A 27,198-nucleotide genomic window follows, 5' to 3' on the forward strand; every position below is an offset into this window, starting at 1 on the left:
GTCACGGGTCGGGGTTTTCAATCAGATTTAGCCTGACCTGAATGGAGTGGACTTTAAAAATATTAGCCCTGTTTGTGGCCTTATCCAATCCAGTTAGTATAATAAGTTGGGCCCCAATACCCCATCCCAATTCTTTTTTCAAACAATATTTAAATGAAAATTGCAAAAGAAATGGGTCAGAATTTTAATCATGATTAAGTTTACCACTTTAAAAATATTATAATAAAATTTTAAAAGTATATTTTATTTACCAGAGGTCAAATGTTTAAAAAAAAAAAAAAAAGAAAACAAAATTCTCTAAATAAAATTACTTTTTTTTTTTTAAAACCATGTATTTTGAAATTTAGGCAAACCGTGCAAATATGCAGTGGGTTTTACATTTGATTTTTAAAATCATGAATTTTAAAAAAATCTTTGATTTTGGAATAAGGATTTATAAATATTTTTTTGGGTTTCCACAATGGTTTTAAATAATATTTTCCCTAAAATAAATATGTACTTTGAATTAAATTCTTTTTAATTGTAATCATAAACTAATTAGTAATCATTCTTAATATGGTGTGTGCACGTGCATAATATACAATCTAAGCGAGAAGGGGGGGTGTGTGAAAATACAAATAGCGGAAGGGGGAAAATGAAATCACTTGCACTTGTTCTGTAAAGTATCAAAGCTGTAACGAGCCCGATTCTCTATGGTTTCCTGTTACTGCATCGAAGATTTTACCCCGATCGAATCCTTGAATTCGGTTATTGCTGCTTATCGATTTAATTTTTTGTGGTAATCTCACGTTGATTATGTTTTCATCTCAGAAATTCTCATAATCCAGCCCTAAACTGATCTTTTTTTTTTTTGTAGTATCTTTCTTATAGAGACACTAGGGCTGCTGTAGCAGCTGATTTTGATGGATCCTAACATCATGAAATTCCTTGAAGAAGAAGAGGTTTCCCGCCATCTCTGTGCACGATTTTCTTTTCTTTATTTCTTTGTCCATTTATGCTGTGATCTTGGAGTTTTTGCAAGAGCTTCTTCTTTTTTTCTGATTTTTGTTTTCGATTTCCTACTTGGACGGTTTCCCAGGACGAAACAATGCATTCCGGGGCTGATGTGGAGGCATTCACGGCTGAGTTAAACAGAGACATCGAAGGAAATGCGTCCACTTCGCAGCCAAATTCTGATACCGATAGAGGTAATCGTTTTTCCCCATTTGTGGCTCTTTGTATTTATTTGTAGCAGGTCCTTTATTTAGATTTGAATTGCCTTTGGGATTTAAAAAAACATTGCTTTTAGAATTTTCAACTCTTTTCCTTTGGTCCCATCACCCATGGATATATGGTGAGTTACTACATGGATGCGTGCATAATCTTTTTCGAGGTCTAATTGAGAAGAAATAAATGGTTGAAATGAAATAGGTCAAATATCAGTTATAGTGGGGAATAAAGTTATGCTTCTTAAGCATGTAAAAAATGAGAGCGAAAGTTTTCGGGGTTTAATGAAGTTCAAGTCTTATGGTATCATTCTATTCCTAAATTACTTGGTGGAAAAAAAAAACCAATTCGTCAAAAGAACAGAGGAACTGATATTTGGATTTGGAGACATCTAAGTTTGCTCCAAATACTATGCCAGTTAAGTGTATTTTGTTATGGATTTTGGTCGTCTTTGAATGTAATGGGAACTATCTATGGAGGCAATTTATTTTTTTACAATATGTTGATTCAGTGGTGAGTGGACATTTTAGGAATAGGGAACCCATTTAGAACTAGCCAAAGACTAAGGAGATGAGAGAAACTATATTTTGATTGAGCATCGGGACTTGGAAGGATACTATACTGCTGTCTGTCATCTCTCTAGAAAGATATCAAACTGGATCTAATACAACTATGTAGGAATGGGATACTTTTAGGACTAGCCCATTTATAACAATGGGCCAAACTCAAGTTTAACCTCCAACAGACAGAATCGAAACTGCTTTTCCAACTGCCGTCTTCGAATATTTTACCTGTGAAGTATTCATAACTCTCCTTAAGTTTTATTACTTATGTGAGAGCTAACATCTAATTGTGTCGACAAGAGTTTATTTCATATGCTCTGCCAACCAATTTCTTTGTTTAGATTCTCACTATATACAGGTACACTGTAATTTCCATAACGCATGTAATTCAACAGGTGCAGCAGCCTTGTCTCAGGGAAACAGTCATACAGCTAAATCATCTGGCCATGAAGAAACCGTTGATTTCCAAAGTGGGAAAGATATCTTGTCTATGGAGCCAAAGGATCAGCAACCATCTCCGTTGGAGTTGCAACAGGATGAGTCTTATTCCAAAAGCCACAAAAAGAAAGATGACTCAGCCCATGAGTTTAAAAGCTTTGATTCGCCGTCTATTGATGGGTCTCCTCAACCACGAGATGACGATAACACTGTATCCCGACCTATGCGTATGATGACATCTGGAGAAAATCTTATCCATGTCCATGGGCCCGAGTCCCAACCCGACAATGAGTCATACACACAAAGGGAATCACAGTTGTACAAATTACAAGATGGGAGTAGTCAACAATCCATTGCAATGGGATCAAATAATCAAGTGCCGTTGGCACCGGAAGTGAATGATCCACAAGCCTTGCCAACAGGAATAGGAAATCAACAAACATCTAGTATGGGAGTCAGTAATGAACAGGCCATGACATCAATGAATCAGCATTCTATGGAAACTGGGATGAACAGCCAACAGGCCATGTCCTCGGGTATGAGTAATCAACAGTCTATGACAAGTAGCAATCAACAGTCAGGTACCACAGCGAAGTTGAACAAACAAGTTCCTTTTGGCATGTTGCTTCCTATTATACAGCCACAACTGGACAATGACAGAGCCGTGCAACTTCAGACTCTTTACTTCAAGCTTAGGGTGGTTTTCAGTTGCTCTTCACTTGTTAAACAACAGCCTTTTAAGAATGTTTACCATGGTTCTTAAAATATACTAATTTTTTATTCATATCATATAGTAATGACATTTTTTGCCAGAAAAATGAGATCTCTAAAGACAAATTTGTCCAAAATATGAGAAGCCTTGTCGGGGATCAGATGTTAAAGATGGCTGTGTATAAATTGCAGACGCAGGTATGTTATACTGTAATGTTAAATGTACTTATGTTTTCACTTCGAAACTCTTTTACTTGAGTTTTGATTGAGTTGAGGATATGGAAATCAGGCTGCCAAGATTTTGCAGACTCCCCTTAATCAGCATCAGTTGCAGCCACCAGTGGCAGGACGGGAACTGCAAGTGCCATCACTTGGTGAATTCTTTGATGAGGCCCTACTTGTTTATCAATTCATTAACCTGAATGATTTCTGCTGACTAAACTCCTTTTCCCTTCTTTTTTTTTTCCCATTACAAATGTCCGCAGATTTAAGAACAAGCAGCGATAGTAATACAATTAAATCACATGTGGTGGGAAGCCAAGTGGATTCACAAGGATTACAAGTAATTCAATTATGAACTTCATGTCTGGGTGCTTTAAATCAATAATATAAGAATCTTGCATTTCCCATACAGGGACTTGATAAGCAGCAGCAGCATCCACACTTCTCGCAAACATCTTTTCAAACATATGGAAGTTCTGGGAGTAATTATTCGCCTTTCTCTGCTACAAATCTCAGTTCTTCAACATCTATCCGACCACAGCTTCACGATTCACAGATGAGGCAGGCTCCAGCTCATCAGAACATGGCATCTAATCACTTGAGGCCAACAACCCAGAATGCAAATGTGATGAACATGTCGAAGTTTGAGAGGCCACCTTTCAGCGATCCTAATAAAATGCAGGCAAGGACATCAACTCCACATAATCTAGCGGAATGGGCATCATCCACTGGTGCTTCATCGTCAATACCCTACGCAAAGCAGGAACCAGTTGATCAATCAAGTGAACTACAACACAAAGCCCAGTTGAATTCCTCACAGGGGTTATCAAATTTGTCTTCTGCGCAAAGCATGGTAATTACAAGCTTGATGTCCTCATTTATCCAAGCTTGATGGGCTTAATATTTTAGTGACCTTTAAATATTATGAGCCTCTCTCGTTTCTCTATCGTACTTTTGTTGATGTTCGGCTTTCAGACCTGCTTCCTGCGAGCTTATGTACCAATTTACATAAAGAACTCATGGTTTGGACTTGGTGGTCACAGTTTGATGCATTCAAAATCAAGAAATAGCAGTAACACGACAATCTAATTGATTTAAATTGTAGATAGCTTGCTAAACCCTTGAAACGCGATGTGTTTGTGGCATCTCAAAAGCGGTAGCATTTACTGTTAGTTATTGAGCAGTTTTTCAAGGTGTGATCACATTTGACTTGTTAGTGGTTAATGGTTATCAATCAATGTGTTAAATTAATTCACCTTTTGTTGGATTTTATCTTTTGTTCTTGCATCAGACGTGAAAAAAGAGAACTAAATGTGATTTCTTGTAGTGTTCTTTTAGTTTCTTGAATAGTCTATCCATTCCTAAGAAGTTAAATTGACCTCCAGAGTCTCTTTTGCTTTGTAAAAATAATTCTCTCGACCAAAATTGGTGCTTTCTGCCTAAAGAATGAAAGTTGCTCGTGTCTCACAAGATTATTCATTGTTCACTTAATGGAAAAGCTTAATGTTATTTATATCATATTTCATTCTTAATGCTATGAATCTCCCCGTAAAATTTCAAATTCCGCCTCCCTCCAAACAAACATGCTTTATGCTGTTGAAACTCTTAAGTTTTTGGTTTAATCCTAGTTGTTCATCTCCTCCTCTTCGCTTCATGATAAATGGAAATGTGTGAGATGGATGTTAATTTCAGGACTTATTGCCAAGCATTCAATGGAGAGAGTCAATGTAACTTGTGCTGCAAAAGTTACCTGATCTCATAGAGTGGTACAGCTGGAGAAATAATTTTTTAATCCGTACTCGGAAAACTTTGCTAATTTCTGGAAAATAAATAGAGCTTTACAAGTCTTTTGTGCAACAATTTGATAGCTAAGGAGTTATGGTGAAATTTATGCTTGGAGTGGCTATACACCCTACTTGTTGAGTTTTTCATTTGGCTTGCCAAATGCACTCTCAGTTGCCCAACTGTTTACCCATGTCATGTAATTTTCTGCTCATTTTTTGGGTTTCTTTCTTCTTGGGGAAATTTAATTCCTCTAGCAAGATAAGCTTGCCTTATGATAAATTTTATCTCTAAGATTTCATGATTGTTATCATGTTTCAAAATGTTATAAAATGTTGGCTTTTCCATCTTTCTCTGTCTTTTTTCCCTTTCTAATTCTACCAGTCTCAGATGTCTTCCCCAACCACTCCTGTTGGGTCAGGAAACTACAAGGCTCCCCTCAAAAAGCCTCTGGTTGGCCAGAAGAAGCAAATTGAACTCCCCGGTTCTTCTCCTCCATCAAGGTTATGACATTTATTGATATTCATAAGAAAATCTGCTTGAAAGTAAAATGCTTGAGCATATCTAGAGCTGAGTTGTAAAATATTTAGCAGTAAGAAGCAAAAGGTGTCTGGAGCCTTTTTGGATCAAAGCATTGAACAACTGAATGATGTTACTGCAGTAAGCGGGGTTAATCTCAGGGTAACTCCATACTGTTCGGAATTTTTTTATTTTTTTCATCCACTCACAATCCATTCCTCTACCTCCCCCTCCCCCTCCCCATTTGTGTGTATAACCATTGATTAAAGGTTCCTATGAACTGAATTCATGAATAGGAGGAGGAAGAACAACTTTTTTCTGGCTCCAAGGAAGACAGCCGGGTTTCAGAAGCGTCTCGACGGGTTGTTCAAGAAGAGGAAGAAAGGCTGATTTTGCATAAGATTCCACTTCAGAAGCAAGTGATGGAAATAAGTCAGTATTTTCTATAACGATCTTTGCTTAGAATATCTTTTAAAATCTTATTTTGTATACGTACTGGTCTTGTAAAAGTTAAAATTTGGGTATCTTGTCTACTCTCTGGCAGTGGCGAAATGTGGTTTAAAGAATATGAACAGCGATGTGGAGCGATGCCTGTCCTTGGTGAAATCAAATTCTCCTACTGTTTTTTTGTGAAAGCTTGTCTTTTTATTTATTATTTCTGGTTGAATTTTGTCAACTTAGTGTGTGGAAGAGAGAATGCGCGGAATTATAACTAATCTAATCAGACTGTCAAAACAGGTTAATTTTCATGCTTTTCTTTTATTTGCTGTGCCCATTTTTTCCTCCTCTTCTAGCATTTCTTGTGTGGAGGTTTTTCCTATTTGAATTAAAAATTTCAGTAATTTTTTTCTACGATTTAATTAATAATGTAGCGTGTTGATATGGAGAAGTTAAGGCACAGAACTATTGTCACCTCGGACATTCGGCAAAAAATTACAACTATCAACCTGAAAGCTCGTGAGGAATGGGCGAAAAAACAGGCGGAAACTGAAAAATCTCGAAAACCGAATGAAGTAAGCTTCCAGAACACTTGTTATCAATTCTATGTCGATTCTGACTCTTATATTTGAAAAACTGACTGATGATCGTTTTTATTATGTGGAATGCAGACAGAAAGTGATTCTGGTGTTGATGGTGACAAGGATAAGGATGAAAGCCGAATAAGATCAGCGAAGGTATGACTATTATTTTTTTTCCCTAACATATGAAATTACTGATTTATATATAAGTTTTCTATTATCTGCAGGCTAACAAGGATGAAGATGATAAAATGCGTGCTACAGCTGCAAATGTTGCTGTTCGAGCTGCTACTGGAGTTGGTGACATGTTGTCGAGATGGCAGTTGATGATTGAGGCCAAGCAGAAACTGGGAGGAACTGAAACTCTATCTGGTTCCCAACCTGGTAAAGATATGTCACGGATGCCTATACCTACATCCACAAGAAACACCAGGGAAAATCAAGAAGCAGAAAAACGAGATCATTCACCTGCTTTGAGCACCCCTGGTATGTTGGCTCTATAATTACGAAATAAACACTGTTTATTACTCTAATTACAAAGTTGCCATTTCTTCGTTTTAATCTGTAAGTAGAGCAAAGTAATGGAAATGTATTAGAGAAGTTGAAGGAACTCATCTTCAAAAACAATAATTAGCGTGCTGTTTTAGGAAAGAGCCTATACCTCTGATTTATATTAAGAAATTTTCCGTACAATCACTATGTTGTTTCTTCTACTTGTATACCGTTTTGTCAATGTATGGGGTTTGCATGTGTTTTACATGTCCATAAATCTGAAGAGAATCTTCATGGAACCCTGTGATTTAGTTACGGTTTTTTCGGGACGTGATTTATTTTACTTTTTCCATTTTTGTATATCAAACCATTGGTTCTTGAATTTGGAGAAATTCATGTACCTCAAAGTTACTAATATTCAGAGAGGAAGAGCGGAGTGCTTTTTATACAAAGCATTTTCTTTTGTTGAAATGTAGAAATGACATTTGATTGAAAGATATTGTAGAGCATCGGATAATTTCTTTTAGGTGAGAAAGTGGGAGAAGTGGATTAGCCATTCCTCAACTAATAGAATGACAAGACATTGAATTCTATACCAACAATTTGAATCCATGGCGCAGCAGGTTCACAAAATCTGTTTCAGCCACAACGTAGATAACATCCTTCATTTTTATAGGCATCTATTTGGATTTAGAAATCTGTAACATTTTCTGGCAAATTTCTATCTGGTTTAATTGCGATTAAATTTTTTGGCAGACGAGATATATCGTGACTGTCGCTTTATGATTATTTAGCATCTTATATTATTATCTCTTGAGGTGATTCCTTTACTTTCCAAAATAAAGGGAATTAATTAAATTTATGCCGTAGGCCGGCCGTGGTTCTTTGAAGGCTTGTTGTATTATATTACTGATTGCTGTATTACTGGTTCTCTCCTTGATTGTTGACAGTCTTTTACATGCAGCATCTGTTAGAAAAGTTGCTAGAAATCGAATCATCGTGCCTCAGGTGGCTCGGACCATTTCAGTTAAAGACGTGATTGCCGTCTTAGAAAGGGAGCCTCAAATGTCAAAATCTACTCTGATATACCGATTGTATGACAAGATTGGTGTTGATGCTGCTGTCATCGAATGATCGAATTTGCTTATTTTTTCAGCCACAAAGAAGTGTCTTGGAACTAAAATGTGCCAATATGAAAGTCTGCCCTGGTATTTCACTGACATACAAATGATGATAGCAACCATGATGCTGTGAGGTTTGACGTGTCAAATGATTTAATTTCTTTTTTGCAAGTTTCTGTGGGTGATTCATTTGCGGGGGTCCTTGTAGATAACGAAGTACGTGAAGAGAATATACGAAAATGCTCAAGCTATAGGTGCATATGTTTGTATTATGATCTAACTATTCAAACCCTCCTCACGCTTGCATTCTCAAATATTCTCAAGGTAATGCATGGTAGTAAATACACTTGGTCACTGCCATTGCCAAAGTTTTGGGAATTCGTGAACCTATTAGTTGGCTCAAAGGTCTGCGAGTATAGAATGTGGTTGTAGAAATTGATGCTCAAGTAGTTGTTGCTCATCATGATTTTAATTCAGGTTCTTCTAGTTTCAGGTTGATCATGGATGATTGTGAAATCCTAGTATTTGGATTCACTGAATTGTAGCTTTGTTTCTGTTAATGCAAATCAAGTCGTCCTTATCTTCCTTAGGGTCACTGCTTCTGTTATTGGTAAGCTGGATTGGTTTCTTTTCCAATACTGGTTTTTGCAGGCCAAGTCTTTCCTTGCGATATGGTTTACACTCACATTTTTATAACTCCTAGAAGTTATACCTCGCTTAAAAATAATATTCGGTTGCATTAGTAATCGGGTGTCCCGCATATTATTACATCATTCTTTATTTATTTTTCGACTTTTATTCAATTTGATTAGAAAGTTGTATCAAAGATTGTGCAACATACATGAAAGAAGGATGAAGTAAGATTTATGACCATGCATTGGTACTTCAAATTATCAAAATGAAAACATGAGATTCTTGGAAATAAAATAATCGAGCATAAGAACATGGGCTCGTTTCTTCTTGTATTTCTCTTTTTAAACATCACTGATAAAGATCGACGAAAGGTCATTAAGGCCCAAAAACCGAACAGTAAAAAACAGTCTAATCCTCAAATACAGCATTTATGTATTACATGATCCTATATCGCATGTGCGGTTGCATGTGCAAATATCTTGAATCCAGAACTTTGAAGACGGGTAATTTTGAATTAAACCTATCATGAGGGTTTATTTTTCATCAAATTTTAGTGCCTTTTCTTTTTATTGTATTGATTCTTTTCATTTTAATTTGATAACATTTATTTGTGTGTGATAAGTGGCATAGTCATAAATATTAGTGGCGTAGTCATAAATATTTTTTCCGCTGGTCAGAATATTTTTAAATATTAATTTGAACTTTATATAACAGAAATAAAAAAGAAGTTAAAGGAAGATACTGAATTCTTATTTAAGCCAAATTTTGCTATTTTTCAATACATCAAACTTGTTTATGATAAATTTTGTATCAATATCCAGAGCAATATCCCTATCTATATAAACAACCATGGTATTGGCCAAAAGGTCATTTTCCATTTTATTACGAAGTAGCGTCTTAATGAGTTTCATCCCTGAAAAAGCTCGTTCTGTAGGTGCTGTAGAAACTAGAAGAGTCAAAACTAATCGAACCAACCTATCAATCAAAGGATAGATAACCGACTTCGTTGTTCTGGCTAATGTTTGGCACAAATGATGTAAAGAATCAAGATTCTGAAATTGCGCATGACGCGATACGTCAAACTTATAATGATCTAATTCTCTAATCAAATCTTCTCTTTCTTCTTGACTGAAATCATGGTAGTAAAACTTATCAATAAGAGAACAAATGTCACATAGAGAAAATGATCTGAATCCATCAACGGGACTCAAAGCATTACTGAGAGTAAGAAGTTCCATTGTGCTATCTGGAAATCTCTCTTTCAATTCCATCAACTGAAAATCTATTACTGCGTTGAATATTTCAAAATGATAGTGATCATGGATTGTTATATTATTTTTCAACTGACAAGAACGTTTTGTACTTCGCGTGTAGCAATCATCAAAGTCCGGTACCTTAATATCATTACTTTCACAAAACTTAATCACACTCCAAAGAAATTCTTCCCATCTACCATCTCTGATCTGCTGAAGATTTATTCTCGGATCTGCTGAAGATTTATTCTAGTCGTAGAAACCAAATTCATAGCATTCAACATATCTATGTCATTCTTCTGTAATGTCTGACACAACTTTTTTGATATTCCCAAAACTTCATGCATCAAAAACAACACAAATACAAAGTCAAATGATTTTATATCCAAGTACAAACCTTTAGCCTCTGCTCGAATGTTGCTATTGAGACCTTTGTCAACAAGATCTTGAAGAAGTATACTCACTGAACCAAACAAACCAATGAATCTCCTAACAGAGTTGAAATGTGAACTCCAACAAGTAGCTCCAGCTCGTATCAAAGAACAATCTTGATTAGCTTCAGTACCAGTGTCAATTTTTCCCTATTCTATCAAATCATTAATTTCATCTTTTCGGATAGATTTCAATTGAAAATGACGTTTAGCAGATGAATCAACAAAATTAATAGCTGAAGTTAATGTTGAAAAGAAATGCGACACATCACGCACCTCTTTAGAAACTGCAACTAAAGCAAGTTGTAGTCTATGAGCAAAACAATAAATATAATAAGCATGTGAAGAATCTTTAAGAAATAATGCCTGGAGTCCATTCCATTCCCCACGCATGTTACTTGCGCCATCATAGCCATGCCCCCTTAGATTTTCATCAACAAATTGTACTGGTTGAATACATTGCATATCTCTTTTTTCAAAGTTAATGCACTCGTATTTTCAACGTGGACAACTTCAAAAAATCGTTCTCTAATAAACCCATCCCGATCAACATATCTTAAAATGATAGTCATTTGTTCTTTATTTGACTCATCAATTGCTTCATCAACTAGGATACAAAACTTGGTTTTTCCAATTTCTTCACGAATTTTATATCTCACAATACCAGCAATAATTTTCAAAATCTCTCTTTGAATTTCCGCTGATGTGTACTTTGCATTTTTAGCTGCTTTTTCTAGAATATTACCAATTTCTGGATTCATTCTTCCCAACAAATTGATCAATTTTATATAATTTCTACGGTTTTTAGAGTCAACTGATTTGTCATAACCCCTAAAAGCACAACCTTGCATTGCAAGAAACTTCACACTTTCTATGGACACCTTTAAGAGCAAACGATTTCGCTCAATTTGCTCAGAAGATTGTTTTTCTAATCTTCTATCAATATGTTGATCAAGATTTTTCAAGTCTCCCCATTTTCTCATAGCAAAGCTATGTCTTGAATTCTCATATCCTTCATGTCTCTTGAATGGACAATTTTTACAATTAACTCTTTTCCAATTTTTAAATCCATTGACAGTGAATGTGTCTAATTGTGCTGAATTAGTGTCAAAGACAGAAACAAAATGCACTTTGCTTCTCAATAGAAAATTCAAGCTATGGATATTTCTGAAACCAAGAAGATTGGAATCTACGCTTTTGACCTTCACATTCAGCAAAAGGATAATCATACATAGGCTGAAACGGTCTTTTATCAATATATGCTCTTCTTACCTCATCTTGTAGTTCAATGGGATACTCTAATATTGGGATGCAAATTCCAGGATCAAAAACATATTGCAAAGTGATACTCGGAAGTGGTTCTACCCCTTTTTTGTTAAATAAAAAATAGATACTAATTTCAATGTTTACACATTTTCAATCTTAAATATTACAAATCTTAAAATCCTCAACAGTAGATTTCCCATTTGATAGAGCCTACAGAGAGGTCTTTCACTCTTGATACATATCAAAAGTTTATATTATGTAATTTAAAACTAATTAAAACAAGAGCAAGTTCTAATATATATTCCATTTAAATATCAACTGAGCAAAACTCTTCCTACAACAAACCTGCAACAGAGAGGGCTTTCAAAGACACACCAAAATCGAGCCGTGCCGATAGAAAAAACCCAATTGCTGCAAAAGTTGAAGCAGCAATCATCATATTAACATAATATTTACAAATCATAATCTATATCATTGATATAAATAAATTTGAAATACAAACCCAGAAGAAATTTTGGTTCTTCAATTTTTTCCGAAGCTTTCTCGTGCGTGCGCCATCTTCAACTGAACGGCTGGTTTTTTTCTTTTCAATAATAGTTTACAATCTACACCTAATAAACCTTTGAATTAGACTTTAAATCTACACATTTAATTACCCATTTAAATTGGGCTTTAAACATTAATTGAACTTTAAAATTCAATCCATTATTTTTTTTTTTAATTGAGCTTTAAACATGTATAATTAGGCCTAAAATATAAAAAATATCTACGCCCCTGACTTGTTATCATTTCTATTCTATATAATGGTGATTTTGATGTTAGTTCCTGTAGGTGCGTTGGAAGGCCCCATGCATGGCAGGTTATGATGACAAAACACGAGTCATGGATGTTGGTTTTGGGTATTGGCATCTAATTTGATGAAACAGTTAACTTTTTCAACTTAAAAGAATTTAATGACGACGTCAATTTTAGATGTGTATGTATAGGTGTGTGACATTTTTAGTCATATATATATTATTAATCAATTATAGTTCTGTATTATATTTCAATGATCAATTTTAGTTCTGCTCATCTAAATCGGGTGATTAAATTACTAATATCATATTAAATTTTATAGTTGTAGTTAAAAAAAATCTCTCGTAACATGTACGTGTGTTTAAAAACATAAATATAAAAAATTAACAATGAAATTGGTCAATTAATTACATTATTTTGACTAGAATGACTAAAATTGACCGTCAAAACATAGTTGCATGACTATAATTGTTTCAACGAAACATACATGACTTAAAATATCATACCTCAATGTATACCTAAAATCGATATTTTACTGAATTTAATTTAATCGACGAGATTTTGTTTTTTATTTTTTTGTTCAAATAAAAAATTGAAGCTCCTAGAGATTTCGCAGCATATTTATAGTCTTGCAATATTTGCGTGAACATCGAAGTACTGACATCAACATTTCCGATTAAAAAAAATTAAAATTGTCAAAAATTGAAAGCACATGACTAAAACTGAAATCGAACAACATAAAATATCAATCAAATTCACATAACAACAAACCAAAATTACACTTTTTCTTATTATTTAATTTATCAAAGTACTTAATGAGTTCAAAATAACAAAGTCAAGTGTTTAAATAAATTATAATTAACTTAATAAATTAATTTATATAAAACTTCCCAAAGATTTTAGGGGAAGTTGGTGAAAAATTTCCAATCAAAATATTTCTGTGGGTTCACTCCCTACCCACAAAATTGTGGTACTATGTCATAAAAAATGTGATACACTTCATGTGGAAATGTGGTAGTAAAAAAGTACCCAGGGACTGAAAACAAAAAAAATCGACGACTGGGGACTGAAGGCCAATTTCTCGAAGATTTTAAGACCCAAAAGCCGGACATTCTAATCCTGAAATCCCAGTTTTACTGTTTGATTATTTACGTTTGTAATTTGCGAAGCTCAAGATGATTTTAGCGTTGGAAGGCCCATGTGTTTCCATTATTGACTCGTTGTGACAAAACACAAGTTATGGATGTTTTGGTCCATTTAGGAAGTGAAGCAATGTTGGACTAATTCAATAAAACAATTGTTACCTTTTTCAACTTTGTGGAATTTAAATTGTTGAATTATATATTTTTTGTTAAAATAAAAATTGAACCTCAGAACCTGAAAGCCACTTTTAGGTCCTATATGATCATGTATCGCACGTGGGGCATGTACAAGTATCTTGAATCCAGAACTTTGAAGGCAATTATAGAATTTGATGTTGGTATATAAAATATCCCAAAGACAAAGTTTTGGTCGATGTCGAAATCGAGGTCGTGATCGTGGTCGCGACCGTGGTTTTGAAAACAATCGAGATAGTTACTTCTATAACTCATCTCAAAAGGACGTTACGAACCACCTACTAAAAAGGCATAAAGAGAACATGAGTATTAATGAAAATCACTCAAAACGATTTGAAATTTCTTGTTTTAGATGCAGAACTCCAGGACATTAATCTCGTATTTGTTGAGCTCTCGAGCTCTTTTGTAAGCTCTATAAAGAATCAATAAAAGGAAAAGAAAAAGAGACCAACTTCACTGAACACAATAACCGTTTGAGTAATTCAACTCATTTTGATGCTGCAGATTTTCTGAATGATTTCTTTGAAAATGATCAATATATTGGTGGAATAGAAATATAAAATATTTTTCATGTACTCATATAATAATGTTTTATTGTATAATTATGATATGTGTTATAATCAATAGACTGGTGGAATAGAAATGTAAAATATTTTATTTTTCATATACTCATATGATAATATTTTAGTGTATAATTATGATATGCGTTATATTTTACAATAAATTACATATGTATTGTCAGTAATTTTTTTCATTGCATATTTTTTTTAAAGTTCAAATATGGAAAATGCTATGAACAAAGCTAAACAATGAACTAATCCCATGGAAGTTTGTATACCTGCTAGTGGTACAACTCACACTATTCTCCAAGATAAAAGATATTTCTTGGAACTAAAACCAACAAAAACAATGGTGAATACAATATCAGGCCATGTAGACTTGATTAAAGGTTGTGATAAAGCACATTTTTTGTTACCTAATGGTACAAAATTTATGATAAATGATGTTTTGTATTCACCACAATCGAAAATAAATTTGTTGAGTTTTAATGACATATTCTCATGGGTATGATACTCAGACAATAAATGAAGGAAATGAGAAATATATGTATCTTAAACATATAAATCAGGAAAGAAATATGTAGTTGAAAAACTATCGATGCTCCCTACTGAATTGCATTATACACATATAAGTCAAATTGAATCAAACATGGCAGTTGATAATTCTTCAATATTAATTAATTGACATGATTGATTAGGACATCTTGGTTCAACAATGATAAGAAGAATTATAGAAAATACACATGGTCATCCGTTGAAAGATCTGAAGTTCTTTCAAAATTATAAGTTTCAATGTAAAACATGTTCTCTTGGAAAACTTATTATAAAACCATCACTAGCTAAAATCCAAACTGAATCACTCATGTTTCTTGAACGTATTCAGGATGGTATTTGTGGGTCAATTCATCCACCATGTGGACCATTTAGATATTTTATAGTATTGATCNTTTATTATCAATTCGAAATGTGGCATTTGCAAAATTAATTGCTCAAATAATAAAATTGCAGAATCAATTTCTAGATCATACAATCAAGAAAATTACACTTGATAATGCTGGTGAATTTACTTCCCAAACTTTCAATGATTTTTGTATGTCAATGGAATCACTGTTGAGCACCATGTTGCTCATGTACATACACAAAATGGATTAGCTGAATCATTGATTAAATGTCTACAACTGATATCTAGACCAATGATTATGCAAACAAAACTCTCAGTTTCTATATGGGGACATGCAATTTTTCATGTTGCTGCATTAATTAACATTAGACCAAGTGCATATCATAAATATTCTCCATTGTAACTTGCCTTTGGTAAAAAACAAGACATTTCTCATCTAAGAATTTTTAGATGTATGGTATATGTGCCTATTGCATCGCCACAACGAACAAAAATGGGATCTCAAAAAAAGACAGGAATTTATATCGGTTATGATAGCCCATCAATCATTCGATATCTTGAGCCTCAGACAGACGACGTGTTTACCGTACATTTTGCTGATTGTCATTTTAATGAAGAAATCTTACCAATGTTAGGGGGAGAAAAGAAACATATCGAAAAAAAATTACATGTTATCCATCATCATTGTTACATATGGATCCAAGAACTAAACAATGTGAAAAAGATGTACAACAAATTGTGCACTTGCAAAGAATAGCAAATCAAATACCAGATGTATTTGCAGACACAAAAAGGGTAACTAAATCATATATACATGTTGTAAATACTCTTGCTCGAATTGAAATTTCAAAGAAACAAATTGAAGACGCTCATGATGTCATAAAACGATTGAAGCGTGGAAGGTCAATCGATTCCAAGGATAAAAATCCTCAAAAAAGAAAAAGAGACACGATGATCACAAAATAGAGAATGTTATTCCGGCAGAAATAGATGATGCTGAAAATGTTCTGTTAGAACCACAAATTGATGAGAATCGTGAAATCTCTATTAATTATATTAATATTGGAAAAATATGGAACTGAAAAGATATAAAAAAAATTGATGAGATATTTTCTTACAATGTGACATTTGACATCATAAATAACAATGAAGATCTTGAACCAAAATCTTTTGATAAATGTAAAAATCGACAGGACTGGATAAAATGGAAAGACGTCATCTAGGTTGAATTGGATTCGCTAATAAACGTAATATTTTTGGACCTATAGTCCTTATACCTGAAGGTGTAAAACCTGTTGGGTACAAATGAGTTTTTATTCGAAAGTGAAATGAGAAAAATGAAATAGTAAGATATAAAGCTCAACATGTTGCACAAGGTTTTTTTCAAAAGCCTGAAATTGATTATGAAGAAACGTATTCTCTCGTTATGGATGCAATAACGTTTCGATATTTTATTAATTTGACGGTATTTGAAAATTTAAAAATGCGTCTTATGAATGTTGTCACATCTTACTTATACGGATCACTCGATAGTAATATATATAAATATATGAAAATCCCTGAAGAATTTAAGATGTCTGAAGCACAAAGTTCAAAAACGAAATAATATTATTCTGTGAAATTGCAAAGATCATTGTATTGGTTAAAACAATCCGGCCGAATGTGATATAATCGGCTAAATGAACACTTAATGAAAAAGGGATATGTAAACAATTCAATATGCCCTTGCGTAAACAACATCCGGATGCGTAATTATTGTTGTATATGTTGATGATTTAAACATTATTGGAACGAATAAGGAAATTTAAAAAGTTGTGTTGTAGTTGAAGGAAGAATTTGAAATGAAGGACTTTAGAAAAACAAAGTATTTTCTGGGTTTGCAAATGGAACAAAAAGAATGTGGAATATTTGTTCATCAATCAAATTATACAAAAAAAGTCCTTAAACATTTTAATATATATAAATCAAAATTTTCAAGTACTCCAATGGTTGTTAGATCATTAAACATAGAAAAGAATCTATTCCGTCCATGTGAAGATGATTAAGTTATTTTTGGTCCAGAAATACCATATCTAAGTGTTATTGATGTTCTTATGTATCTTGCGAATTGTACAAGACCTGATATATATTTTGCTGTAAATTTATTAGCAAGATTTAGCTCATATCCAACAAAGAGACACTGAAATGAAATTAAACATATATTCTGTTTTCTACAAGGAACGACAGACTTGGGACTTTTGTATTCAAAAGAAACCAATCAAAGTATAATTGGTTATGCTGATGCTAGGTACTTATCTGATCCACACAAGGCACGTTCTCAAATCGAATATGTATTTACTCGTGGAGGCACTGCAATTTCTTGGCGTTCACAGAAACAAACACTCGTAACAACTTTATCAAATCACGCCGAGATTATTGCATGACATGAAGTAAGTCGTGAATGTGTGAAATCAATGACCCAACATATCCAGATCTCATGCGGATTATTATTCGACAAGAAGCATGCGACATTATATGGAGATAATGATGCATGTGTTACTCAAATGAAAGAAGGATACATAAAAAGCGACAGAACTAAACATATTCCTTCTAAGTTCTTTGCATTCACCCAAGAGCTTTAGAAGAATAAAGATTTTAATATTCGTTATATTGAATCAAGTGAAAACTCATCACATCTCTTCACAAAAGCACTTCCTACGACAATATTTAGAAAACATATATATAACATTGGGATGCACAATATACGAAATTTGTCAAGAATCGTTCGTGTTAACATGAAGGGGAGTTCACGTGATTACACTCTTTTTCCCTTACTATGGTTTTTATCTCAATTGGTTTTTTCTTGTAAGATTTTTAACAAGACAATATAAAAAAAACGTGATGAAAACAATCATTGTATCATGATCATCAGCACAAGAGAAAATGTTGAAAATAAGAGTTGCAAATATTGAAAATTAATGTGTGATAATGTATTTAATGATGTATTTATTTTTGGATTATTTCAAAAAAATTTCTATAAATAAGTCTTTCAATTTATGAAGAAAAAACACAATTGAATAAAAAATTTTTTATAAAATGTATATTTTAATATATTTTGCGAGTTTGAGATTTTTATTTTTTATCGTAAATTTTTATTTTTAAAAGAAACAATCTGTTATCAGCGGATGTTTTGTATTCCGCTGTGTGAAACACAAGAAAACATGCTTAGACCCAATGGGTACCATATTGGCCGAAAACAATGCAAATTAGCAGTGGTTCTATTGTTCTAAAGTGATGATTGGCTAACAGAACTTCGACACCGAACTAAATTCGTTATGCGACCCTAAAATTTTATTAAGCCAGATTGATAATGCAAGTAATCACAGCTATGAACCACTACAACATAATCCCATTCAATTAACAGAAATATGTATCGCGAGAAATGGTTTTTTTTAAAAAAATATCCAGTGTGTAACTCAAACAGGCTTCAACATTTCATTCAATTGACCGTTTAATCAACCGACCATCGGATCAGGACTCGCAGACGACAAAATATCCAACAATGAATCGTGGGCTTCCAATTCTTCGTGCCAGAGAGGGAGTTCGTCACCTGGGAAGAACTTCCGAGTTACCCCATCAGAGTTGATCTGCAGTTAGAAGGATTGCAAATGTGAAGCTCCCGTAAAACTAAGAACTAAAACAAAAACAAAAGAAAGCAGTTTATTTTGATAGAGATTTCAATTCAACTCAACTCAAAAGGTGTGAGAACAATTTGGTGGTATTTTCTGAAATGTTGTTTGTATATCATATAGATTTTGAATTTTGGCACGATATCGTGAAATAATTGGTGGATAAGGTGAAATATAATAATGATTATTGAACAGGACGGCCGCTGGCAATAATGAAATGATAGAACTAAATGTCCATAAGCAAGTTGTAGAATTTTTCCAGTTTAAAGGGTATGGTTAGATCACTACTGATTCACCATGGAGTATGTATATGCATAAAAAGAGAAGGAACTCACGGTCACTGTGCGAACAACACCACCGCTAGCACCATCACGAGCAATGGCCAGAGACACTGCCTTGACGACAAGTTGCTGCAGAAAAGGCCAACAAACACAAAAAACAGTAAAACATGGGAATAGATAAACATCTTTTTTTTTTATATGAAACTAAGGAATAGATAAACATTCATCGCGTACGAAACTTAAAATGCCGTGAGTGATCAATATAATAATGTAAGTTTATAGACATGGAAAACAAAAAGTAGGCCAACCTCAGCCTCGCTCTGAGTCATCCCTGCCTTCCATGCTTGGTCAAAGAAACCATACAAATATGAGGAGCCGGATCCTGATACAGAAGTATTTACATACATTAGTTGCCTTCCAAAATGAGCAAGAAATTTTGCCGAGCATCACAAAAACGGTGGCAGCAGGATAAGGCTTTACAAACTGGAGCAACGCAAGTGTTAACAGAAAATTAAGAGCTATTTTAATAAACATTAAAATCACATACACGCACAATATAAGAGCAAATTTGGCTATCCAAAATTTACTGATGGAGCAGGTTTGAACAAAACTCGGTTCACAAAGATTTCATTAGCTAGCACTAAAATAATTATCATTCACCTTCCATGCATCTCAGGCATGAAATCTAACTAGTTAATGATCATAGTTTTGCTTATCATTGATTCAACCAATAAATTGAAAAAGGACTTCGATTCCACATCTAAAATCATCTCCAATATGGCAAGCAGGATCAGCTGAACGCTTGAGTAAAAGGATGAATTTAATGTTCGAAAAATAGTTCCTTCGACAATTGGGAGTCATGCTTAGTAAAGGAATGGGCATTCCGCATTTGCCATTTAGGACAAGCCACTGCGAAAACTTGGATATGTAATTAGTTAAGCCAGCTAAAAAACTGGGATATGTTCATTAGTTGAGCCAGCTAAACAGCATAAATAACCCAACCATATATAAAAATACAGTAGCAGACAAGAAAAACACACCTCCAATAGTGAAAGGGAGATCTAAAATTGTTCCTCCTAGAGGTACTCCATATATTTTTCCCCCTTCATACTTATCCCAGCCTCCAACAATAAGGCCAGTTTGAAGCATGTCCTGCCAAATTCAGACATAGCATGAATTTTAGATGAATTTCAGACAAAAAATTGTATATATGCATAGGTGCTACACCATATTGCAAAAATTTATATCAAGAGCACAAGGACCATTAAAAAAGTATTTAAAATACCACATACTAGCTAAGAAAGAATACACATTTAGATTTCACCATGCATCAGAAAAAATTCTAGAAGTATTTCATTTAAGCCAAGGGAAAGCGGTTTTATTGGGACACGTCTTCTAGAAAATTCCTATTGTTTTTAAGCTTTATTATACTTCATTAATTAACATACTTCAACTCAGCTGGCGAGTCCGAGATTGAGAATCCGATTGATTTTTAAACATTCAAACAAACCCAAATGAAATTAGCGCGAATGTAGAAAACTGGATGAACAGACAATATTCCTTTTAGATAACTTAGTTCAGTTCTCTTATCAAGATATGAATTAGTATTACTCGTCATAATCATATAAACTGTTGATAGTATGCTATTGCTCTTTAAGTGTCAAAAGGATTTGTAAACAATATCCTTTTTCAGGAAAAAAAAACAGCAATGCAGCAAGGAAAAAGAAATGTTGAATCAAACAGTTCAATGTATGGATATAATTGTTCTCTATAGTGCAAAAAATGACAAGTTCACTATTTGTCTCAAAAACAAGTATCAGTGCCAGAAACCGAGTTCCCGACTTTACATTTTCCATCATAGTAAACACAAGATAATTGCTAAATGTAATTTCTCTCCAAAAATTTATCGTCATTAACCACATTAAAATCTACTATGACCTTTACAAGTTAAAATATGATAGCTCGCAATACGACAATGCATCTGGATAGCTATTAGTCCTCAGGACCCACTTCAGACAATTATAACTTGCATTTTTTCTTGTGTGGACTATGTACTGAAGTTGATAGTGGTACTAGTCAAAGAAATTAAGTTGTATATGGTTTTATCACTTGCTTATGCTTTCCTAAGGGTAGTCAATGTGGCGGTATGCAACTATCATTTCAATGGTAGTTTAGACTCCCACCTGCAAGCTGCTCAGAACAGAAGTGAATTGATAGTTTAACTTAAATCCACAAGAAACCAAGAACACCAGACATAAATTGGGTTTATAGATCTCACTTCATATTGTTTCCAACATTTTACATGAAAACAATGTATTCGTCAGCTTTCATTGCTAGATGCCATATTTACTTGACAGATTACACAGTCACAACATGGAGATAAGAAACCATTTAACGGACCTTATTATTGTAAGAAAACAATCTGATAAGATTCGCAGCAACTTTTACAGTTGAAGGCTGTCCAAGTTGTATCCTGCATAAAAAAATATCATCAGTTGAAAGTTTCCCAAGCTTCTCCGTATTAGACAAGGAAAAAGTGTAGCATCCATATTTATTTCTGTATAGATAACCCACAAAAAGGGCAATTGTTCTTATATTTCCGAGCACAGTATTCTGTACATTCTCGAGAAGAATAATAATAAAAATACAAAAAAGACAGACATGAACTAAGTTCAATCCAAACTGAGGATAAATTGAGCAAACAAAATGAGGTTTACGAGTTGACAAGAAACGTATAGACTATAGAGGTTAGAGTTGCAAGCATGACATATTTGTTTGGTTTGAATCAAGGAGACTGCTCTGTTTATTTTCTTTAGAGTTTAGAAGCATAAAAATCAAATTTTAATTGCAACCGGAAGATCCATCGCAATGTAAGATAGCATGTGACCCAGAAAGCAGATAATAATTAAGGATATTTTAGTTTTCAGAGAGATTAAATAACCAAACTTACGTGTGCTGATGGAGAAAGTGACAAACATAATCAGAAACAATCTGAGAATCGGCCGCCTGAAAAGGAAAACATTGCAAAATGTGTCTCAAATGGAGAACTCAAAAAGATTTTCAAATATAACAGGAACTCAAAGCCTTTTTTCAATGCAAACATATCACAAAGAATGCAGCTACAACCCGCTTCAGAAAATTCCAAAAACATATAACTGCATCTCATCAAACAGTTAGTGCAATGAACCTAAATCTTAGAATTTGTGCTCATAAATTATTAGTGGGGCGCTTACTGTCATCACCAATACACAATTCGCTGATGGAGGAATATTGAAACAACTAAAAAATGCATTCAAATACTTCAGTCTCAAAGATACAGATTACAGCATTAGAGAGACAAGCAAACCCAGAATAAAGCCTATTGGGGTATATATTATGTTAAGGCAGCAGCAATACTGCAATAGCTACTCTGAATCCATAACTCCTGAGAGAATTTTCTGATAAAAACTAATTTTTTAGCTATCACCAGCAACAAACTACAAAATTCAGATCCAAAAATTTCCTCCATGAATTCACAATTCACTTCATAGTAACAAAAAGTTAAACAAAAAACATATCGGATCACAGTTCACCAAATACAACAACCAGTATCTTGTCCTTTAAATTTTACTTTCCCCTTCTCAGAGAATAACATAAAAACAACCTTGTCTCCAGGAGAATAAAATATTACCGATCCAGAGCGGCAAAGGTAGACATTGTCTGTCAACTGAGTGATCTTATCAGATGCCCTGTTTGCCACATACATTCCTGCAATTCATACGTATTTTCAAGTTCAGAAACAACACGATATTCACCCGATACTGTTTTGTCATCAGAAATCAGACTAGAGATAAATGCTAAAGACATTAAAAGAGTTTCTATACCAGTGCTTGTGCGTGAGTCGGCGCCAAGAACAACGCCGCCGTTGTAGGTGACGCCGATGATCGTAGTTCCCATCGAGTGAGGAGCGTCGAGATCCATGGCGCTTGTGGAGGATAATAGACCGGAGCAAATTAAACCCTAAGGAATTGGGGGAACTCTTGGAAGAGAAATGTTACAAATACTTTTCGAGTTTCTTGCAGAAGGGTGTTCGAAATTTAGGGGAAAGGGAATCCATTTTATTTTTTTAAAAAAATAATTATAAGTCAATTTTCATAAATTATGTTTGTTTTAAGTGTAAATAGACTGGGTCTCATGCGAGACCGTCTCACGGATCTTAATCTGTGAGACGGATCAACTCTACCCATATTCACAATAAAAAGTAACACTCTTAGCATAAAAAGTAATATTTTTTCATGAATAACCCAAATAAAAGATACGTCTCACAAATACGACCTGTGAGACAGTCTCACACAAGTTTTTGCCGTGTAAATATACCATTAAATTTGATTAGATATATACATTTACTTAAACTCTTAACATTAAATTCATACATTTTCATTTCAATCGGCTCCAAACCTAAATCTCTCTTTCGTCGTCCCCTTCCATTTCCTTTTGCGGCGACATTCTCAACGCAAATCGTCTTTCCCTTCTCGATAATTCTCGACACAAATCCCTTCCAATCTAAGCATCGATGCAAACTCAATGGCTAACAAAAATCTGGTAATGTTAACGTTTATTTCGATTTATTGCTTTTGTTTGTCGATCGACTGGCTTGAAGAAGAAATGGTCAACCTTTCTGTTAGTCAATCGACTGGCGTGAAGAAGAAAGGGTCGATCCACGCTTGGGTCGACACAAGCTTGGTTGGGTCGATCCAATGCTTGTTGACCCAACATTGGGTCGACCCAAATGTTGTTGTAACGTCCGAACCTACGTAAACCACATGCATGCAAACACAATAAATTACATAATTGTTTTATTTAATTGATTTTAAATGCTTACTTGATGCATACAATGTGATTAAAAGTATGATTGCATGATTATATAGCATGATTTCATGAAATTGAGGGTTTTTTTGAACAAGTCATTTATAAAATGTTTTTGTAAAAATATTTTTTTATATACATTTTATATTTTGTTTTAATAATAAAAACTTGATGTTATAAAAATGTTTTTTGAGTTGAAAATGTGTTTTGACAACTTTTTAGAAAACGATTTTATAAATAAAAATAATTAACAAGATATTTGGACAATTATTCTATATAAAAAAATTAATTCTTGTTTTAACTAGTGTTTTTATTTTAAAAATATCTAAAGCTTCTCTCAATTGTTCTTCTAAACAATATTTGGATAACACTTTATCAAGAATATTTTCAAAAATCTTTTACAAAAATTTTATACAAACACATACTTTAGGTTTTTACGAGCCCCACAGCCCCACTTATAATTCACTTATTTTTATTTATGTTTTTCACTTATCTTATTATAATTACATATATTATACAAAATCTTAATTAATGCTAGTGCATCCGCGTACAATATTGCACAATTTATTTTATAGTTAATTTGATTTATATTCAAATAAGGGTAATATCAATTGTAAAAATTAATGAAAGTCTGCTCATACTACAATTTGAATTTATTATAATAAATAGAGATCATATTATAATTATAAAAATTAACGAAAGATAAGCTATATTTTGAAATTATAAAATTAAAAAAGGTAAAAAAAACAAAAATAAAAAATAGACCAAATACATCATTTTTATCTCTGTTACATAGATTCTTAAAAATAGTGATAGATATTTAATTTAACATTTGTAATGAAATTAGTATTTTAAATTTATCACATTAATTTTTATAAAAATAATAATTCGATAAAAATAAAATAAAAATTAATATGTAAAGCTAGTTCGGATATTTTTGAAATTAAATTTAATGAAAATTAAATTACGTAATTTGAGAAAATAACATTACATGTTAAATTAAAAAAAAAACATAAAAAAATTTATTAATACAAATATTCTTTATTTTTTTTTTCATTTCACAAACATGTAGACGTATACAAAGTTGTTCCTCAGTCATAGTTGTTTTAAGCCATGTAAAAAAAAAGTAGATAGGGGATTCAACTGCTTGAACGTCATAATCGTTTAGTTGTTGTTGAATCCACAGTAGTTATGTACAACAATTTCCAGCCGCCAAGTACTCACCTTCAGTTGTTGATGTGACTATAGATGTCTGTTTTTTACTGAACCATGAGATCAATATATCTCCCAAGAACTGACATGTTTTATATGTGTTTTTCTTATCTATCTTATAATCTGCATGATCAACATCTGAATACCCTATTAAATTGAAAATGGAATCTTTTGGATGCTAGAATTCAACATTTTAAGTTTGTTTGAGATATTTTAAAATTATTTTTGCTGCAATATAATTTAGATTGTTTAGTGTTGCTTGAAATATATCACATATACACACAACAAAGATGATGTTTTGTCTTCTAGTTGTTAATTATATTAGAGACCTGATCAAACCTCTATATAAAGATACCTCAACCAAATGTCTACTTTCATCCTTGTCAAACTTGACTGAAGAACTCATAGGTGTAGCAGCCACTGAACAGTTTTCCATCACGAACTTCTTGATAAGTGCTTCAATATATTTGCTTTGATTAATAAAAATTCCATTATCAAGTTGTCTCACTTATAATCTAATAAAAAAGACAGCTCACCTATCATACACATTTCAAACTTTTCCTGCACTAACATAAAATTTTTTTCACATAATTTGAGATAATTGATCCAAATATGATATCATCCGCATAAATTTGTACAAGTAAAGTGTGATTAAATTTCATAAATTTAAATAAAATTTTATCAACAATATCAATAGTAAAATCATGATCAATCAGAAATTTAGATAAAATGTCATTCAAGCCCTAAGAACTTGTTTCAGACTATACAAAACTTTATCTAATTTAAACACATAATTAAGGAATATATGATTCACAAATCCAGAAAGTTGTTCAACATAAACTTCATCTTACAACAAACCATTTAATAACACTTTTAACGACGATTTGGTAAACTTTAAAATTCTTAGAAACAACATAAGCAATAAATACCATGTTAGGATAGAAATTATCAGTTTAAAGGGTGTGAAAAAACTGCTAAGCAAATATGACAAATAATGCAAAATTTAAACAATTTTAACAACTCAAGTAATATTCCAATCAAACTAAGTAGAATGAGCTACTAAAATACTAAGTGCGAAAACATCTCAAAGTATCAAGTGAGTGTGATATATTAAAGTGCAACGGATTGGTTCAGATAAGAGCAGATTAAGCACATAAGACAACTGAAAATAAATAGAGGTTATAATTTGTTTGTGGAAGTTCGAAGACTAATCTTCTATATTTCCCATTCTATTGTTTCCAGAAAGATTCCACTAGAAATTTGTTCGATATTACTCTTTGTACAAACCCACTTCAGATAGGTTCACAAATCCTCTAAGCTGAAACTCATGGCAACTACTCTCTGAGCTCATTATGTTCAGAAACAATCTTCTAACAGTTACAATGATTCTCACAGTATAATACAACTTTTATGTTGCATACAAATGATAAGTGAGAAACTAAGTATGCACAATATGATCTTTAATTGATCTGATTGAACTTTGTTCGTATGCAAATGAACTTAAAGTAAATCTGTTTGAGAGATACTAGGAATTCGAGGAATGCTTGATGATAATCAATGAATCAATAGTCTTCTTCAATTCCGATGAATCCCTTTTTATAGGTGTTTGTTCCCAGCGTCAATCAATATATATGGTACTCAGATATATACAAGGTAGCTGGCAATTGTGCAGAGGGTGCCACGTGTCCTTGTCCTATTTTCGAAAATATTAACGGATAATTTAAATTTCTTGGACACGACCCAAAAGAGGTAACCAACGGATCTTTGTATTGTCTTGGCTGACAACTTTAGAAATATACTTGAAGATAATTGTCTATTTGTCTTCAGTGAATGTTTTCAGATCAGTTTATAAACTGATCTATTCTGCTATAGAATAATGCAGACATCTTGATTCAGACTTGAACTACGGTAAGTGCGCGTTAGTTCGGTTAAGTTAGATAGCT

General features: G+C 33.2%; 4 protein-coding genes across 7 annotated transcripts; 1 reads left to right on the forward strand and 3 right to left on the reverse strand.

The window, feature by feature from the left end:
* The first annotated feature begins 628 nt into the window (after positions 1 to 628).
* On the forward strand, positions 629 to 8,658 carry LOC140962524 (transcription initiation factor TFIID subunit 4b-like). 4 transcript variants are annotated; one of them, XM_073421472.1, is made up of 17 exons: positions 629 to 778; positions 857 to 941; positions 1,079 to 1,187; positions 2,165 to 2,904; positions 3,021 to 3,116; positions 3,208 to 3,292; positions 3,404 to 3,480; positions 3,553 to 3,993; positions 5,307 to 5,425; positions 5,516 to 5,603; positions 5,738 to 5,873; positions 5,986 to 6,041; positions 6,123 to 6,179; positions 6,314 to 6,454; positions 6,551 to 6,616; positions 6,688 to 6,946; positions 7,917 to 8,658. In XM_073421472.1, the coding sequence occupies exons 2-17, from the start codon at positions 903 to 905 to the stop codon at positions 8,084 to 8,086; spliced, it is 2,679 nt and encodes an 892-aa protein (XP_073277573.1). In that variant the 5' UTR covers positions 629 to 778; positions 857 to 902; the 3' UTR covers positions 8,087 to 8,658. The 4 variants fall into 4 exon arrangements, with proteins under 4 accessions (XP_073277573.1, XP_073277577.1, XP_073277575.1 ...); XM_073421476.1 differs by having other exon boundaries at positions 5,313 to 5,425; XM_073421474.1 differs by having other exon boundaries at positions 653 to 778; positions 871 to 941.
* Positions 8,659 to 9,455: 797 nt separating this feature from the next.
* On the reverse strand, positions 9,456 to 10,783 carry LOC140962638 (uncharacterized). Its single transcript, XM_073421586.1, has 3 exons — positions 10,667 to 10,783; positions 10,325 to 10,540; positions 9,456 to 10,208 (listed from the first exon to the last, which is right to left on the reverse strand). The coding sequence occupies exons 1-3, from the start codon at positions 10,781 to 10,783 to the stop codon at positions 9,456 to 9,458; spliced, it is 1,086 nt and encodes a 361-aa protein (XP_073277687.1).
* Positions 10,784 to 10,812: 29 nt separating this feature from the next.
* LOC140962639 (uncharacterized) lies at positions 10,813 to 11,619 on the reverse strand. The gene has a single exon (XM_073421588.1). It carries the CDS (start codon positions 11,617 to 11,619, stop codon positions 10,813 to 10,815), a length of 807 nt encoding a protein of 268 aa, XP_073277689.1.
* Positions 11,620 to 18,561: 6,942 nt separating this feature from the next.
* Positions 18,562 to 23,275, reverse strand: LOC140962247 (proteasome subunit beta type-6-like). The gene is made up of 8 exons (XM_073421096.1): positions 23,062 to 23,275; positions 22,869 to 22,945; positions 22,149 to 22,204; positions 21,599 to 21,671; positions 20,239 to 20,350; positions 19,507 to 19,580; positions 19,253 to 19,327; positions 18,562 to 18,875 (listed from the first exon to the last, which is right to left on the reverse strand). Exons 1-8 carry the CDS (start codon positions 23,156 to 23,158, stop codon positions 18,744 to 18,746), a joined length of 696 nt encoding a protein of 231 aa, XP_073277197.1. The 5' UTR covers positions 23,159 to 23,275; the 3' UTR covers positions 18,562 to 18,743.
* Positions 23,276 to 27,198: the final 3,923 nt, after the last annotated feature.

The sequence above is a fragment of the Primulina huaijiensis genome, chromosome 17 (genome assembly GCF_012295235.1).
Source record: "Primulina huaijiensis isolate GDHJ02 chromosome 17, ASM1229523v2, whole genome shotgun sequence".
In the NCBI taxonomy this organism is placed as follows: Eukaryota; Viridiplantae; Streptophyta; class Magnoliopsida; order Lamiales; family Gesneriaceae; genus Primulina; species Primulina huaijiensis.

Bases quoted from the DNA above. Each gene is read 5' to 3' on its own strand.
- LOC140962524 (XM_073421472.1), top strand. From the start codon at position 903: ATGGATCCTAACATCATGAAATTCCTTGAAGAAGAAGAG. The intron at 1,188-2,164 runs GTAATCGTTTTT...GTAATTCAACAG, and splicing joins AAATTCTGATACCGATAGAG to GTGCAGCAGCCTTGTCTCAG. The intron at 3,117-3,207 runs GTATGTTATACT...TATGGAAATCAG, and splicing joins TGTATAAATTGCAGACGCAG to GCTGCCAAGATTTTGCAGAC.
- LOC140962638 (XM_073421586.1), bottom strand. From the start codon at position 10,783: ATGCGTGGGGAATGGAATGGACTCCAGGCATTATTTCTTAAAGATTCT. The intron at 10,541-10,666 runs GTGCGTGATGTG...TTGATAGAATAG, and splicing joins TAGTTGCAGTTTCTAAAGAG to GGAAAAATTGACACTGGTAC. The intron at 10,209-10,324 runs GTATTTGTGTTG...TTCTACGACTAG, and splicing joins ATATAAAATCATTTGACTTT to AATAAATCTTCAGCAGATCC.
- LOC140962639 (XM_073421588.1), bottom strand. From the start codon at position 11,619: ATGATTATCCTTTTGCTGAATGTGAAGGTCAAAAGCGTAGATTCCAAT.
- LOC140962247 (XM_073421096.1), bottom strand. From the start codon at position 23,158: ATGGATCTCGACGCTCCTCACTCGATGGGAACTACGATCATCGGCGTC. The intron at 22,946-23,061 runs GTATAGAAACTC...TATGAATTGCAG, and splicing joins CGACTCACGCACAAGCACTG to GAATGTATGTGGCAAACAGG. The intron at 19,581-20,238 runs GTGTGTTTTTCT...CTTCTGTATCAG, and splicing joins TCTCCCTTTCACTATTGGAG to GATCCGGCTCCTCATATTTG.